The sequence below is a fragment of the Gallus gallus genome, chromosome 6 (assembly GCF_016699485.2).
Source record: "Gallus gallus isolate bGalGal1 chromosome 6, bGalGal1.mat.broiler.GRCg7b, whole genome shotgun sequence".
Classification (NCBI taxonomy): Eukaryota; Metazoa; Chordata; class Aves; order Galliformes; family Phasianidae; genus Gallus; species Gallus gallus.
The window spans coordinates 31430407-31448951 of record NC_052537.1 but is presented as its reverse complement, the minus strand read 5'-3'; the positions used below and the strand labels follow the sequence as shown (position 1 = coordinate 31448951).

Genomic DNA, 18545 nt, shown 5'->3' with positions numbered 1-18545 from the left:
TTATCTATTATTCCACTATGCTCTTTTGGAAAAAGCACAGAATACTCATAATGCATTGTTACTGACGACAGTTATTCACCATTCTCACTCAAATACCTGAGGTATTTTCTGCCCCTCACTCATCTGCTCAGATTTAACACCAGAAGTCCTTTTGTTTGCTGCCAGCTGGCCATGTGTCAGCGCCAATAAAGATAACAGAATCCCAGGACACCCATCATCAAACACAAACCTCAGCCTAGCTAACAACTTGCACCTGAAACAATACGAATTGTTTTACTGACATACATGTAAACTGAGAAATCTGAAGGAACTATTTATTCACCAAATTAATGAAGGCAGTGGTTTACATTTTAATGAAGGAAACAACTAATGCCTTCCCTATTGTAGTAATTCCATATGCAAGATCTCCCCATAAGAGACAACTTTATCTCCTAGAACTACATGATATGTTCAGCTGCAATCTGCTTCTCAGATAGGATCTACTCTTTCAAAATGTAATTCAGAGATTCTGCACGTGCAACTTATTTCAGTTACTTCAGGTGCAAAACTCAGTTGTTCTGATGAATGGTTTCATTGCAGAGTAGACTAAAATGGATAAAGAAACAAATTACATTTCTAGTTGGGAAAGAATTGCTGTGATGTTATGGCAAGGACAGCTGTTAGTTCAATTAACTATAAAAAAGAAGGGAAGAGGTAAGAATGGAAACAAAATTAGGAGATGTACAAACTTTTTACAGTCCACTTGTTTCTTGAACCCATTTATACCTTTTGCTTTCCACAGCCTCCCATACTGAAAACTTTGGAATTCAGCTCTGGATCTGCAGGTTTCATTGTTACGCCACTTAACACTCATCAGGCAATACAAAACACACAGAAATAAATCCAGCCCACCAACATCTGTATGGCAGAAGTGGAAAACATTTGATTCATCTTTCTCTCTGCAGGTTTTTTTTTTTTTCTTGAAGGTGACAAATGTTAGCAAAACAGTTTCCCAAAGGAGAATGGGCGTAAACTCAACTGTCAAAACTTGGATGTAACTCAGCAACCCTCAAGTTTTGCCTGCAGGCCATTCCATTTATAGCCAGTGAGGCATTTTTATGTACACACTGAATATATCTTCCTCTGCGTTGATGATGTACTATCATCACCTATCTTACCTTAGACTGGATATAAGGAAAAAGTTGCTTTTTTTTTTTTTAACAGTAAGGGTGGCAAGGCACTGGAACAGGTTGTCCAGAGAGCTGGTAGATGCCCCATCCCTGAAGGCACCCAAGGTCAGGCTGGACAGGGCTCTGAACACTTCATCGTGCTGTAGGTGTTCCTGTTCATTGCAGGGGAGTGGGATCAGATGGCCTTTAAGGGTCTCTTCCAACTCAAATGATTCTGTGACTCTGCCTCAGTAACTTACAAAAAGAATTTAGATTGCTCAACTTAGAAAAAATAAGTGTTGTAAGAATTACTATTGCATTCACCTTCACATTCCTTTTATCTGTAAAAAATATTACATTTCTCTGTATCCTAATGGAAGACTGACCTCCTGCTCACAGCTTCTCTTTCTACACATGCTATGATCTCTGCTGTTTTTTGCCCACTAATGCTCCTAGCTCAGCCAGATTGACTTTTCATCTCTGTGGACCCTGAAGCATTTCTGCTTCCTCCTGCCTTATACTCCTAACAGAAAGCACATTAAACTTGAAGGAGAACTAATAACCCACACAGCTCCAGTGAAACAGCAAAGTAACAGCCATGAACAGAAATAAATACATTTAAAAAAATAGTCTGAATGTAACCAAATAATCTAGCTTGGAAGAGCACTAATCTCCAAAAAGAGAAATAATTGCTAGCATCTAGAAAACTTGCTGGCTATTATTTTGGCACATGTGACATGTAAAGGATGGCTGCCAATACAATGACCCTTAGTTTCATTACATTCTCTTCGTACACTACAAGGCACTGAGTTACAATTACAGGGCATTATCAGCTACACACTAAAATGGTGTTCCCTGAAGGTGTGTTTTCAGTTAAAACTGACATAGAGGCATTATGCAAATTATCTGCATTTCAGAAGTAAAGTAAGAATTCCCACTGAAAGAAAAACTGTTACACTCCATGAATACTAATTTAACATAACCACAGTGCCTTTTTCTACATTGCTTAAAGCGCCCCTGGGAACTTCTGAAGACTATGTAGAAAGTCACTCTTGCCATTAAGGGCTGGATTGAGAAACTAAAATAAATATTTAAAAGATTTAATGACTGAGCTTTGAACAAAACTCACAATCACTTTGTGTTCTAAAAATACCACCTGGGTGAGGACAACAGCTAAGAAAGGCAATGCATTTGTTAAACGTTGCAGAAATTTTGCAATGTGAAAAGCCCCTACTAACAATATTTCCAATAACATGTGAAACTGACATGAACTGGAAGAAAAAGAAATATGCTCTCAAAGCAGCCTCTCCAATTTTTATGATTATTTAATAATAATTATTTAATTTGTGAAGCATTAGTAGTGGTTTTAATTTTGAATTCTAGAAACTAGAGTGAAAAATGATCAGCATCAGTCCAGGCTGCATAACAGAATGTAACATTAGATTTATATTCTAAGTGTTCTTCATGGCATTAAACAAACAAACAAAAAAGAACACAAAAAACACTCGAATGGATTAGAACAGAAAGAGGAATTCTATTTGAAGTGTCTGCTAATCACACTACAAATGCAAATATGCTTATGTGATTTTGGTGGTAGATTCAAAGCAGTTTTACATAATGAGCTCTCTTAGATGTAGCCACTCTCAGACACCTCTGCTCTTCTCTTTCTGTAGAATGAACAGTAAAATGAAGACTTTAGCCTCAAGAAGGCTTCAAGCCACAACTCTGACATAAACTTTATCAATATTGCTACTAAAATATTTTATTTGCTGTGGTTAATCCTGTCTGAAAATACACACCTGGTCAGCACCATCTTGACTATTTTTGCCATTAGTTATGTGAATAGTTATTTCATTGTGTACACACAAACACCATGTGCAATATGTTTAAACTGACTCCAGTTCCTTAGTTAGGATAGCTAAATCCTGAGTCCTGTATGTAGTCTTCAAAGTGTTTGTATGATTTCTAAAGATGAAATTATTTGGACTTCAGTTAGGTCTAGAACTGTGTTAACAGCAATTTCACAACTAAGCAAAGGAAATAAATTCTGATGTACAAAACAGAATTATTTCAAAGTACACAGTGTGCTAGTCAGGACTATAAATAAGACACTGAAATAGTTTCTTGTGCTAAAAAGACATCTTTGTACCAGAATGTGCTAAAGAAATGGGAAGTAGCTGACACACACACAAGATCAGAAGGAACAGAAAAAATTCAAATATTTATAGTTCAATGGATTTTTCTAATCTCAACACTGTGTTACTGCTTATGTGAAGATACCATCCAGTCATACTGCTCAACAAGCAATTACTTGGGTGTCATTAACAATGAAATAGGACACCATACATTGCTTTGAATACATTAGATGTTTCAATTCTTGGCTCCCTGAAGGATTATGCTAGGAATTAAACTCTTACTTGACTTCGCAGGAATGGATGCTCAACTCTTTTTGTAATAGTCCACTTGTAAGATGAAACACCAGGACAGAGCCATTACTTGTACCTACAAAAAATGATTTAATAAAATAAATTATAGAATATTCAGAGTTGTTTTGTTTTTCTATTCCATATTTTAGTGAAAATGTAGGATTACGGCTATTCTCTCCTTACCTTCTCATTTAACTACTGCACTTTACTAATTTTAGAAAAGGTATTTTGATTACTAGATCTCAAATCCTTAGATTTTATTCCCTCCAAGATTCTCTGCAGCCAGCAAAATCAGTTTAAATAAAGACATGTCCCTGAACCCTATCCTGTAGAGCGTATGGAAAGCCTGTTGATTCTTATTATATATTCACAGGGTATCCAGATGCAGGAAAACAGGAAGGTTTTTTTGTTTGTTTGTTTTGATGACTCAAGATGAGTACATGTCTTAAGGAAGAGTAATAACTGTTAATCATCAATAATCCTAGGGGACAATCCATGCATAGATTTTACCAAATCATTACCAGATCATAAGTCTGCTTTCTCATCCCTGAAATAATAACCTTTTGGTAACACATAACTGTATTTGTATTTAATCTAGAATACATAATTTGCACAGTAATCAATAAACCAGCCAAGATACTTACCAACAGCAAGGAGTGGCTCATACTGTTTGATGTTTTTTGTTGTAAGAGGTGGGCACATGCGAATAGCAAATGGAGGCAAAGGAAGCCCTGAAAGAAGTCCGGTCAGCAGGAATTTGAGATGAACTTCTTGCAGAAAAGAACTTTTCAATTGTTCTTCTCCAGCAACTGTGCCTTGCCCTGCTAGAAATTGAAGATCTTGTCAGTATTCCATTTTAATCTGGGATTACAAAAAGTTATCACACAGGAGTTTATAAAAGAAAAACTACAAATAACCTAACAAACAATCAAAACTTATTTGAAGAGCTATTTTTTCTTGTTGAACTTGGTATGATAAGACTTTTTGGAGCAATGTACCTTGCCTCATTTTACCAATATTACATTTCTTCCTTAACATTGGGGAAAAAAAAAAACCACAATAAAAACAGGACATGAAAGAAGATGGGCCCAAGAACATCAGGGCCCTCTGAAGACTGGCTACAAAAACCCCATCTGCTGCCTACCTGCTGCAATCAACTATGCAAGTCCAAGTGCCACCAAGTACAAATTAACAATAGCTATGAGGCCAACAACTAAAGGAAATGCAGATCAGAGAAGAACCATGCACTAAATATCCTCTTTCCAAAAGCAAATCCAAATCTGCACTTTGATACTCATGAGGAGCACTAGTCACTTTTCCACTAAAAAAATTAGTTTTAAAAACATAAAGGTAACCATTTTTTGGAAGTGCTTTGTGGAACACTTCTCAGTACTGATGTTGCATCAAACAAAAGTTGTCTTCATACACTTAACATTATATTTAAAAATGGAAGGGGTTTTGGCTAAATTCCATTTCAAGTTACATTTTTTTCTTAGAGTAAGTGAATTCAAGAACTCTTGAATGCTGGTCTTCAACAGAATAACCTCAAAATTATTAATATCTTCTAACAGATGGGTATTATATTTATTTACTTTTACAATTAGTACTTAATTTACACACAAAATAATTCTAACATAACTAAAATGTACAATGATTCAAAACTCCTAGAAATCACTATCAGTAATATTAGTGGAAAACACTCTTACCTATCATGTTGTCTAATGAGAGGTCGGGAAGTTTATTTTGGAATGCTCCTACAGGAATTCCACAGAATGAGACTGGGGAATACAAAGGTGATGCACTTGAACTGCTGTAAAAGAAATGAAAACGAAGTCCTGATGCAAACTGATCACTTGCTGACTCAAGTTCTTAGTTTTGCTTTCTCCACAGGCTGCTCTCTCACTTACTGCATGCAGAATATGTTGACAAGATTATACCCAACACCTACCAGCAGATGATGCAAACAGCAATATACACATCTCAAATTCATGTATCCTTTGCTCTGAAGTGTACCTAATCATTCAGTGGAGGCTTTTCAATGTATTAGAGCTAAGGAACAGCTAAGGAATACAGCTAAGAATTGCTAAGCATGTTTAATATTTAAAAACAGATTCCCAAACTTTCAATTAGAAAAACTTCTTACATCAATTCCAGATAACAAAACCTATAGCTAAAGCAATACCTTTCATGTAAACAAAAGAAACACAACTGCCTTTGTGTACACAAAGCTGCAACAAAACTGTGATCCTCCTAAGTACCCAATAAAGACTCTATGCCAACTAGAAATATGGACTACTGTTCAATACAATCACTGAGCCAGATTCCTCTAGAATCAGTGCTTCTTATTATATATTTTATTAATATTATATATTATATTCTGCTGGGTTATATAGCCATAGCAAAAATCAATGCTTTAGAAATGAGCCTAGGAATCCATCTAATAGTATTCTGGGGAATGAGAAGATAAAGATGTTGCAACAGGGATGTGCAACAAAAGAAAATGTTAAAAATCAAGTACTTATGATATTTAAAAGTATACTAAGTTTTTTGGGTTTTTTTTAATGGTGAAAAGTTATTTATTTTATCCAATAATTAAAGGTTTAATGCAACAGAATAACTTTGATATACTGAATGTATGACAGGCTGCTTAAAATCTGAAACTGTAAAGGCTTCATATATAAAACTATTAATTGTTCTCACAGGCATATTCAAGCAACCTACTGTGCACTCACACTGCTTTGTGTCAAACTGACAAATTGCAAATGACTGAAACTAAGGGCTCCAATCCTGAGGAAAATGATACAGTCTGCAGACAGCCAGATTACAAGAAAACATTCCCCTGAAATAATGTGAATATTCATTCCTATCTTTTGTTTCCTTATTCCAAATATCTCCCTCATCCTTTCATTCATACACATGTATAGCACATGTCACACACAGAAGCACACCAACATTACTTTCCAAATATAATTAAATATCACTTGAAAACATATCAGATGGAAACTTTGATAAGAAAAACAAAGCCATTACCTGTTACGTGGATTTCTGCTGGCAACACTGGATTTTAACTCCCAGATCATTACTCTGCCATCACTGACAATGAGAGCTGCAGAATTCTCATTCACTGGGCAGCACACCATACTGAATGGCCGAACTGTTTTTGTTACCCTAATTGCATCACATTGACTTCTTAAATCATAAACCAGCTCCTGAACTGGGTCTGGATCTGTAACATCAACATGCCACAACAACAAGCAATTAGAACAGAAAACATATAAATATCCACAAAGTAATAAAAACAAAACAAAACAAAAAACACAACAATTCTTGGTAGAACACAGCATAAATTTACTGAAGACAAGAAGCACTAGAAGAGTTGTAATTCACCACTGTGCACAAGGCATAATGGTTGATACTGGTGCTAAAGTACTGAATAAAGTGCCTCAAAGTTGATTTCTGGCCGTTTCTGACACATAACTTACCTGGCTCTTCATTTGGAATTCCAGTTGCAGAGTAGTTAGATCTGCGAACTCTCAAAGTTATACAACCATTTTCATGTAGGCAAAATAAGCCATCGCGCTGAAAACAAGGAATTACCTACATGAAGAGAACATATTATATAGGGTTAAGAAAATTCTACCTTTGCAAAAAATGCTTGTAACTAAACATGAAACTCAGAATGAATGTGTAAGTCACCAAAAAATTACCATTAAATCATCACCTCAATGGATTTCTGTAGCTACACTACTTGTGATGAAGGAAAAGTCAACAACCAGTGCTAGGAAAAAGTTAAAGAAAGAAAAACAAGAAACCAGGCAAGAGCACAACACTGTTTAAGACTGATAAGATTTTAAGCTTAATTTCTTAAAATTATTATTATTATTACTTAAGAGAATTTTTTTAATCAGATAGTAAAACTACACTATGGCATATTCATGTACCAATAGATGGCTTTGAGAACTTCGGTGAGCTTCTGTTGGAATTGTCTGATGCTTTCCATCTTTAAACTCATATGTAGTCTCTAGTCTCACTTTGTTATTTTTTTGATAACAAAATTTTCATGACTACAGGAGAATAAAGATGCTTCTATAAGGTCTCAGACTAGATGCAGACATCCAGTTAAGCAAAGGCAAATGCTCAAGGAACTAGTATTAACCTCTGTATGAACAACTTAACCAGAAGAGAATGAAATGCCCATTCTCCACAACATTGCTTCCACACTAGTAACTTCTGCAGCAACACAAAAGGAAGCAGGTTTGCTACAGACAACAGAACACTAAGTTAAATAGTGCTTGGTACAGAGGATACTTCTTCTCCTGATGAATTAATTTCTTTTTGTCCCTTAGCAATCAAAATGCAACAATCAGTAGGTCATGAACTTATAAATCATCTTAATAATCCATTACAATGATAGAAACCAATCCAATTTTCATTACCTGTAGGAAAGGCACACCTGTTCTTTCAATTGCAATCACACCCACTGTCTGATTCACTTCCAAGTCAAGAATCAGAATTTCTCTGGGATAGAGTAACAACATGTAGTTTCTTTTGGAAGGCAAGTAGGATAACTGAAGGCAGTCATTGAGTGTCACAGATTCAGCACTGGAAAACATGAAAAATAAACTTCAAGTGGCCCAGAAAAGGAAAAGCAACTTTCTTCAAGTTAGGTACATAAAATTCAATGAATTGCATGTAATGTAAGTCACGCTGAAGACAATTATTCTTATATTGTATTCAGTTTGGACATGTTCTTAACTGATTTAATATCCTTTTTAAGCTTTTTGTTTGTTTGTTTGTTTTAATCATAGTCTGCCATACACTTAAACTCCCATTATCAGCTTCTTGCATCTCATTCCTGTCTCCAGGCCTATAAGCCACCTTGTCTTTGCAGTCACTTTCCCACTCCTCTTCTCCTAACCTAATATAAAATCAATGACAGTCAGAACTTTCTTTCAGAGCTCAGGGATGTCAAGAGAGAACAACATCCAACCTATCCTTAGAGGCCTGTATTTGCTTTACATGGCAATAAGTGATTTTTGCAAACAAAAGTATATTTGTCCATATTATAAATAGATGTGTCTAAAAAAAGAAAATCACAGTGCAGTTATTATATTAAAATATCATATTAAAAAGAAAGCTGTAACTAAAATCAAGGACCTATTTGTTGAAAGGGGGCATCAACTGAATCTCAATTGAAAAAACAAAGCTGAATAAGCATGAATTAAAAGAAGCCAGAGACCTTCCTCGCAGATGCATCCTACTTTCAGAGCCATGAAGACATAGAAATTATGACAAGTCTACATACCCCACAATACATTTTTTTTGAAAATGTTTAATTAGATTTAGTTATTAAATTATATTCAATCTAACAGTAATCTAATACTACTTACAGAACACAAAGGCATTAAAACAAAAGTACCCACAAAGAAACCTACCTTGGTTTTTCATTACTGATTAAGATTTTTACTTTATCAAGGGCCTTCTTGGCCCCTGCAGTAGCAGCCAGCCTATGAGAAGGACTGGAATGGGGACTGGAGATGTAAACCTTCTTCCCTGAGCTGGCAGGAGCCTTGGAAGGAGAGAAGTCAGAGATGAACACTATTCCTTCACTGGTAAGCACTGTATGGGGAAAAAGAATTACTACAAAATGCAATCTGCAATTCTGTTGTGGCATTTTACTTCAATAAAATTTTGGTGGAGATAAATGATAATAGCCTTGTTAACGCATTAACACAGAAAACTCGTAATTCTAGACAACAGGCACCTTCTACTGAAAGAGCAGAAGATAACCAACTACTATTAATGAAAATGCACAAAATGCAATTACTTTCAGAATTAAGTCAGTATTAAAAAACACAATACTGTGCGGATTAATGGTAGAAATTTCTTGTTTGTCATTCCATACCTCTTCAGTACAGTTATTCTCTGTCATCAGCTATTGTTTGTTAAGCTTCACAATGCCAGTAGAAAGCAGAGTTGCCCACAATGGCTGTATGACCATTTTATCTTCTCATGCAGCACATTGCTCAAAGAACCATTAAGGCAAACTATTTGTGTGGCGGGATAAAGATTCAGCTAAACTGTGAAGATGTAGCTAAGATTGTACTACATGTTTATACCCCAAAGCTCTTTTTCTGTGTTGAATGGTACAACAGATATAAAAAAGCACAGCACAAAGCCGGGAAACTGCAGTTTGTCTCTTAACATATCAGGAGCTGATCGAGATAAGCTAAAAATAGTGACTCATCTTAGTTCCTTTCCACTAAAACCTAAATTAGCACACACTACATCGCCCTTATCATTTGAATTGTTTCTGAAACTGATGCTCACATTCCTCCTCTAACAAACAGTGCTGCTGAAGATACCATCTAGTTCAGGTCTGCTCTTATCTCACTGGATCCTCTCTCAGCATCCAATTATTTTATAGCCTTTTATATCAGTTCAACAGGGTTCTCTATGCCTGGCTTCCTCAGCTCTCTATCCACCTCTCTATCCAAGGTGCATTCCAACTTTATGAAATCACAAAGGTTTCTTTTCAGATCTCTAACTTGTGTTTTCTATTCATGAGCACTTTTGCCCTTCACTCTCCCAATCAGGATTTATTTTAGACAATCTCATAGAGGCCAAAGACTCCCCTGTCTTTGTTTAGACTCCCTTGTTTTCTTCGTGGCATTAATAACATAATCCCATCTAATCCATTACTTTAATCTCAATATCTCTACTTTGACATTTTGGTCTCACATTTCTCCTGGTCACACCTGCCAGCTTCCTTTCTATGTCACATAGAGCATGTCTTTTTTCCCCTCCCTTATAACTACCCTCTGATTTGAAGTAATGATACTATAACACAAGTATCTGCAATTCTTGACACAATCATACAGGTATTTCATTTTTTTGCTAGCAATTAACTAAAATTACAACTGTCTCTTCTTATTATTTTATACATACAAACTTACACGCTAAGTGGGATGGATCAAATGGGTCAAATGAAAAAGACAGAATATTTTCTGCATAACTTTTCTTCCAAAGTTTGGTTCCCGTGTCTGCATTCCATAGCACAATATAATTAGGTGGATGAACTGCAAGCAGCAAATCTCTAGAAGCATCTTGATTCCACAACCACTGCATGTCTGTCAAAAGAAAAAAGGACCAGTAAGCACCAAAATTAATTTTCAGAAAAACTTGGTTCTATTATAGAACAATTCCTTCTCTGTTATACATTGTGAATGGCAACTTGTTAGTAACAAGATCTACAGAAGTCTTCTGAGAGCGCCCTGCTCTGTGGGTTTGTTGGTCACACCCTTCTATTTTTGTTAAGTTCATTAAGACTATTAACAGTATAGAAGTTACGTAAGTCCTAAGGTTAAGCAGTACTTATGGGGCTGGGGAAGCATACCTGACTCATCTCCAAATCCAAAAGGCCTTAACTGTTCCAATACACTTTTCTCAGTATAGCCACCTGTGGTGCTTCTAGCTAAGGCTACTAACCTAGAAATCAGGCTTTTTTTTGGCCCATTTATCTTGAATGTTCAAATGACGCTGAGTTGTGATGATAGGCAATCATGCTTCTTCATAACGACCATAGCATTTAAGAACTGTATTTGTATATCTGATTGTGCATTACAGTTTCTTTTTAGACCTGAACTCATGAATCTTGCTACAGATTATCTGAAGAAAACATTTGTTTCCAGGTCCACTACTAAAACACCACCCCACTGTCAATCTGAGATGGTGCATGGTTCTTTTCATTACGATTGACGTGGTTCTGTTCAACATAAATACAGAGTGATGTTTCAGACTGAAATTCACTGGCTGAACTGAGCCTAGGAGATGGACTTGTCCATGCTACTCTGTAAAACAACTTCCACTCAAACTACCATGCATTATCATTACCTTGTATTGGTTTTGCATGTTCTTGTATTTCACAACGAGCTGTTCCTGTTGCCACATCCCATACAATTATTTTACCAGTAACATCAGCAGAAGCTAAACGTAAAGAATATGGAGAGCCAATATTGTGATGGTAATTTTCTTTAGCCCATTTAACCTGAAGATAGAGATGAAAAGTGGTCAAATGAAGAAAACACATACAACAGAGAAATCAAACTAAACATTTTTCAGACTGATGAACAAACAATAATTAACTCACCAAAAAAGCATAGCAATAGTTGATAACATCCATTACTGCATCTGCTATCTCTGTGCCACTGAGCATGTCACCTGCTACTGATTTTCATACACCACTTTCTGGTTTGGGATTGCAAGTTACATTGGCTTGCAGGAAGATGGCAATACACGTGTAAATTAGGTATCCTTGACATATGAAACATCCTGTCTACAAGTCCCCAGAGATAACACTGAGATAACACAAGGAGGTAACACTGACTTCTTCCCTATGTATTCAATACGGAATTGTTTTGCTACTTGCTGCTGAGAGAGAACAAAGACACTAAAGGAATAAATAAATCTTGATACTATGCTAACAAGAATTTATCTGCTACAAAACCGATGTTGCAGCTACCTTGCTGTATGTTGTGCCAGTACCTGATGGAGAAAGAGGTTAGGCCTAACACAACTCTTTCCTGCAGATACTGAAAAGGCTGACAAGGTAATACAGTTGCCACTGGGCATCGCTACCTGCAACATGAGTTAGATTTAGAACTGCACCAAATGCACAGTGCTACTACCCCTGTCAGAGGTCTGACCAGGATGCCTTATCAGCCCTGTTCATTAACATGGAAAAAGAAACACCAAGGGAGATTTCAATCCTCTCTTTTTGTGATGGATCAAAAAATTCTTCCTGCAATCACACCATTTTTTGGTAAAAGCACTCCTTCAAGCACTGTTTGCAAAGCTGCAAAGAAAAACGTCAGGTATAACCCACTCTGTACAAATTTATCAGTCTCCCACCAACACAGAATTGCCACCCTGACAAACAACATGGGATATTTTGCAATGCAATCAGTGCCTATTCCAGACATAGCTGTAACACAGAAAGACTTAAAAGATCAGTAGCTAAACAGACTGCAGAAAGTTTATGAAACAACTCTTTTTTTTTTTTAACACAGTGGTGTGTTCTGAAGTTTTTCAAAACTGAAGCATGGGGAAGAAAACTGTTTGCTGGTGTGAACCTCTGCTACAAAGAGTTGAACAGTCAGACAGACACAGACACATCTCCTCCAGTCCATATAAGCTTTTAGCAGTTATAAACTCTTAAAAATAAAAATCAAAACAGGAAGAATATTTCTTACAAAGGCATAAAAAGGTATCTACCAGTGATCACGGTCTCTGTAATAATCTGTACTTAAAGTGGAAAAGAATTTCTCTTCAATCTTTCTCTTCACAAATAAGCCCATTTCTTACAGTCTATTTCTGATAATGAGTCACCAAAGAGTGGATTTGAAAAACGCACCTTGTAAATTGCATAGAAACTACTTGGACTACTTAATTTGGTTTCCTATTGAAACAGTTACTTCTCAAATCTGAACATAACTGAAGTACACTAAAATGCTATCATTACTTGGGTCAGAAAATATTTTGCTGCAACTTATTATCGAAGCTCAGTGGAAATGTTAAAACGCAGACACCATTAAAGCTGCCATCCCCATACCACTTGTATTTTCTGTACTTTTTACACAATTTGAACCGTAGAATCATTAAGGTTGGAAAAGACCTCCAAGACCATAAAGCCCAACCATTAACCATGCCAACAAACCGTGTCCCTCAGTGTCTCATCTCCACGGTTGTTGAACACTGCCAGGGATGGGGCCTCCCCCACCTCCTCAAGCAGCCTGTGCCAGTGACACATCACTCTGAGAAGAAACTGCTCCTATTACCCAACCTGAACTTCCCCTGGCACAACTTGAAGCTATCATCTCTCATCCTATTGCTGTTATCTGGGAGCAGAGACCAACCCCCACCTCACCACAGCCTCCTTGCAGGGAGATGTAGAGAGCAATAAATTCTCCCCTGAGCCCCTCTTTTCTCCAGACTGAACCACCCTAGTTCCCTCAGCCACTCCTCCAGATCCTTTACAGCTTCAATGCCATTCTTTGGACACACTCTAGAGCCTCAGTGTCTTTCTTGCAAAGCCCCAAAATTATTTACGTTACAGTACGTCTTACTCATTTTCAAGGCTAGCCTGGAAACAGCTGAGGCTAAGGGGATGCTTGCCCAAACAAGCTGCCAAAAGGCACAAAAAGGCACTGGTTAACTGAGTATTGTATGTTATGTGATTGCTACCAACAGCACACCTTTTCTCTGCGATAACTGAGAAATAACCTCTCCTTACTAAGAGTTAAATATGATTTTATATATCTAAAAGTCTACCATCAGTCACAGCCCCAATTTGAGCACGCATGGTTTGACAGTGACAACTTCAACTGCTTATAATATGTGATTTCAATTATGCAAACATACACTGCAATGCAATTTCTGTTATTTAAAGCGATTAAACATACACGTCTGTATATGTACACCAGAGACAAGTGGTACACCTTAAACCACGTGTATCTCACCTTGACAACATTGGCTTTGTGCCTTTCCAGAACCTGCAAGGTCTGGGCAGTGTTGGCGTCCACCACCAGCACGAGGGAATGGCATCCGTAGGCAATGAGCCCCTGCCAGCCCCTAGGAAAGCACGTCTCATCACCAAACCGGCAGCAAACAGAGCAAGCAGCACTTCGCATCAACACAGAGCCGGGTGTTTTGTACCGCAACCAGGGATGAGCACTGCATCAGTGACCACTCTGCAGCGTGGGGCTGGGAAAGGACGAAGGAGCCGCAGGGCCGCAACCCCCCGGAGCCACACAGCCCGACCCCGGCCCGGCCCGACCCGACCCCGCCCCTCTCACCAATCCACCGCCCCCCGGTTGGGCGCGCTGAGGGCGCCTGTCAGTGTGCGCGCCGACAGCTTGATGTTCACTGTGAAGGGCTGCATGGTGAGGCGGGCAGCGCCGGGCCCAGCCCCGCAGCCGGCGGCCTACCGACCACGGCACGACTCGCCGCCACCGCCACGCAGGAAGCGCAGCACCGCCCCGCCCGCCGGTCCGTCCCGCCGGGCTCCGCCGCGCCCCGCGCCTCGAGAACGGCAGTTCCGGCGCGGCCCCGCCCTCTGGAGCGCATCTCCCGGCCCTCAGGCCCGGGGCGGGGTGCTGCCGCCCGGCTGCCAGCCAGCAGTTACACCGTTTCCGCAGAAAGCTGTTGTCTCTCCCTAGCCTGGAGCGGCAGCGTTGCGGCTTGGAGCAAAGCCTTGCTCTTTCCTCACAGCCATCCCCGCGAGCTCTCCGTCCAGCTTTCCCAACAGAAGCGCACGCCTGGCACCCCGAGGTGCTGTGCCCTTCCCAAAGTATCTCCAGCCCTGCTCTGAGCCGTCACTTGCACTTGTTGACAGCATCCAGGCTGACCTACCCCTGTGCAGGAGCAGTGTTTGTTTGCTCTGCAAGGCACGAAGGTGCAGAGCACCCAAACGTTACAAGCAGAGCAGTTGATAGACCAGAAGGAAGGGATGCCATCCAGAGGGTCCTGGACAGGCTTGAAAAATGGGAGACCATGTGAACCATTGAGGTTCAACAAGGCCAAAGGCAAGGTGTTGCACTTGGGTCGGGGCAGTCCCAGATAGATAACAGATTGGGAGAACTCACTGAGAGCTGCTCTGCCAAGAAGGACATGGGGTTTCTGGTGGATGAAAAGCTGGTTGTGAGCCAACAGTGTGCACTGACAGCACGGAAGGTCAACTGCATCCTGGGCTGCACCAAGAGAGGGGTGTCAGCAGGGTGAGGGAGGGGTTGTCCCCCTCTGGTCTGCCCTTGTGAGACCCCATCTGGAGTCCAGGCCCACAGCACGAGATGGAACTGCATGATCTTTAAGGTCCCTTCCAACCCAAGTCATCCCCTGATTCTTATGATTCTACAAATATTTTCTGTGCCACAGCATTAATAAGAAGGCAATAATCCTGTAGCTCCTAGCAGGTTTCTTGAGTTGTGCTTGATGTACGTTGTGGTTTTTGGGGGGTTATCTCTCTTCAGAATAGAGATCGCTAATAATTGTTTATTTGTTGTTTCTCATAATGAAAAAGATGCCACTAGATGGCCGAAGTTGGCATGATTGTAATGCCAGCTACATGTTTTCGCAGTGCTGGAGCATCACTTTGCCACTGAAAGTGCTATTCCTCTTTTCTTCTTTTTTCGCCTTTCTCTTTTTAATCACAGTTCAATTTGTGCAAGCTGGAACTCAAGGAGCAACCTGCAGCTGGTGCCCTTTCCAACTCTCTTCTAGAGAAACAGAACAGTAGAATCATAGTGCATTGCTGACCACCATTTTCTGATTAACTTTAACTTTTTATTTCTCAAAATCTTCTCATCCAAAAATGTCTTTGTCAATGTTGAAGCTGATGAATCACTATTTGGAGATGCAGAGGGCTTCTTTGTTCCTTTATCACAGTTTGAAGACAACATGATCTACAGATCCACTTTGCAGAATTCTTAGCAGTCATTAACCTCAGTAGTTTTAGTTATTTTTTCTGAGTTCTGTACTCATGAAGTAGATATGGAGAATGAGTATGTGAGTGATCATAAGAAACAATAAAGCCAAATGCTTCAGATAAAATAAATAACAAGACCAATGAGCTTTGGGCTCGTGTCTCTAAATAATTATGCTGTGAGCTTGAAGTAGAAAAAGCAGGATTAAGATAAAGATATATGCTCAGTCTCTCTCTTTTGCATTTCTTTTTTATGTAATAGTAATTACTGAAGGAATAATCCTGTGAAAACTACTGGGACTTCTTTAATTTCCATGGCCTTAAGTTAGAGCTTCAGGAGCTCCTGGGATCCACCAGTGAGCCACCATAATTCTAGACCATGTGCTGTTGTATTTCATTATTCAAAACCCTGTCTGAAATCAGGATATGTAACTAATTCATATATGCTATTGGGCAGAGCTATATTTGCCTTACAAATTATGTTACTATTACCTTAGCATTATCATTTCTACTTCATGTATTTAAAGCTTCTTATGTTCTCTCCTAGTTAAACGTCCCTTGTTGAGCTGGGGCTGTCAGTGAAGAATACAAAGCACCATGCTGTTCTCAGCTTTGTCAGGGCTCATGCACAGACCAAGGGGTTTGCACAGCTTTGTGTATAATTCATGCATCCACAGCATTGTGCCATGTCCTCTACCACCATTAAAGCAAGAGTTTGTTCATCACATTCAGTGCAGCTCCGGTCCTTGTGGCAGATACTTGGCTGCTGTGAAGGACTGCTGCTATCCCAGGCTGTGGTTGTATGTTCCAGTTCCTTGGATCTTTGAGTTATTGATGATTTTCTAAAATGTTCACATCCTCTATCTTAAAGAAGACTTTCTAAAATGTAACCCTGTTTTCTCAACATGCAGCTGATGTCACACACACACACAAAAAAACCAAACAGCTGTTGCTTCAGTACATTTCCATGCATGCAAGAGACTATTTGGCTTGATTTTATTTACCTTTCCATTTCTGACTTTACTCTGGTAGGCACAGAATACAAACAAAGGGAAGTTTAAAACAAACAAAAAGAAAACCAACCAGGCCTCCAGGGGTTGGCGTGATGTTCTTTCTAGGAGTGCTATCAGCTGGAGAGCTCTCAAGCCTCAGAAGTATGATCTCTGTTCAAGTGGGAATTGCTATGAAATGCAGGACTTACATCTCTGAAATGTAGGACTTCTACAAGGATACACGGTGTTCTTCCACTCATTATTAAGGTTACCTGAAGTTGCTCAATCAACACTGAAGAAATCTCAGAAGAGATAAACTACTTGAGAAACCCTTTTTTTTTTTCACCTATGATATCAGGAAGGATGGCATATATTCAGTTTGAAGCCAGTTCTCTCAGGCAGTATTAGTGTAATAGATTTAATGGTTGGCATTCATGCTGGGAGAGGAATCATAGGAATGAGAAACTTTTACTTCTAACTGTCGTTATATGTACCCAGTGAGTTTCAAGGCTTACATGTGTGTACTGAAAGCACAGTATCTGTTGTCATCAAAGTTCCCATCTTCAAAACCTTAATGTGCAGCAGATGTAAGCCTTGGGTGGGGAGATGGAATAGCAGTGGACAGAATTACATTTTTCTGCGTGCTGACTGTGCGAGGCTGAGTGCAATGAAGCATTTCTCACATGCTTTTAAGTATCAGAGACTAATTCCATTATATTTCTTTGATATTAAGTACAGAAGTGGGAAAGAAAGGAAGCTTGATGGATTTGAGAAGCGTCAATCTGCAGACTGTGCAAATGAAAAAACACTGATATTTTTTCACAAATTATTATCCGTTATGAATTATCCAAACAGTGTTTGGTTTATTAAAATAAATGGCATACATCTCAGAATGCCAGTGCCTCCTACATACAATGGGAAGGTGATCACTTCTCTCCAGTCCTAGGATGGTTATTCCTCACGTCAGCTCTCCTGGGGTTTGTAGGGTGCCTAACTCTTCAAAGCCAATCACAGCCACAATCAGAGGTCCTAAGAAGTAACTGATGCAGTAGACAAGAGACAGCAGGGAAGTTCAAAAGATGAAGGACCCTGAGAATACAATTAAGCAGCACTGATCAACATGACTAATTAAGATCTCAGCTGTTACCAACCCAGAGTAAGCATGAGTCTGTCATAAACATTATTTTCACAGATTAAGTGTTCAATTCTTCTTGAAAGGCTTCCTTCATTTTATTACCTATTCTGCAAACTATTTCTTCTGACAATTATGGAATTTCTCCCGTGAGAAGGTCTGATACTCGTTTTTAATACAAATTAAACAACCATTTCTGCACTGACAAGATCAACAGATCTAAAACTGTGAGGCTAAAAAAAAAATGTTGCTTATCAGTTCTGTTCCATCTTCATCCTTATATTTTCATGCCCATTCCTTCTCTCCCTTGGCTACTTTTTGACATACTGGAGAATACAGAAGTTTTTCTAATAATGTATTCTTGGAGAT

The 18545-nt window shown here is 38.9% G+C and overlaps 1 protein-coding gene across 5 annotated transcripts in view; it reads right to left on the bottom strand.

The window, feature by feature from the left end:
- The window catches only part of WDR11 (WD repeat domain 11), a 35478-nt gene extending 20859 nt beyond the window's left edge, over window positions 1-14619 (bottom strand). For 2 of the 5 annotated variants that reach the window (XR_005860904.2, XM_004942327.5), the window contains exons 1-11: window positions 14428-14619; window positions 14092-14203; window positions 11468-11621; window positions 10531-10704; window positions 9010-9193; window positions 8011-8176; window positions 7057-7171; window positions 6605-6800; window positions 5281-5384; window positions 4219-4398; window positions 3566-3650 (exon numbers count right to left, since the gene is read on the bottom strand). Coding sequence is in view for 4 of the 5 variants with exons in the window: in XM_004942327.5 (XP_004942384.2) it covers window positions 3566-3650; window positions 4219-4398; window positions 5281-5384; window positions 6605-6800; window positions 7057-7171; window positions 8011-8176; window positions 9010-9193; window positions 10531-10704; window positions 11468-11621; window positions 14092-14203; window positions 14428-14513 (1556 nt within the window). In the remaining variant the exon portion in view is untranslated. The remainder of the gene's footprint in view (window positions 1-3565; window positions 3651-4218; window positions 4399-5280; window positions 5385-6604; window positions 6801-7056; window positions 7172-8010; window positions 8177-9009; window positions 9194-10530; window positions 10705-11467; window positions 11622-14091; window positions 14204-14427) is intronic. The other 3 variants (XM_421795.8, XM_004942328.5, XM_004942329.5) reach the window with 3 other exon arrangements.
- Window positions 14620-18545: the final 3926 nt, after the last annotated feature.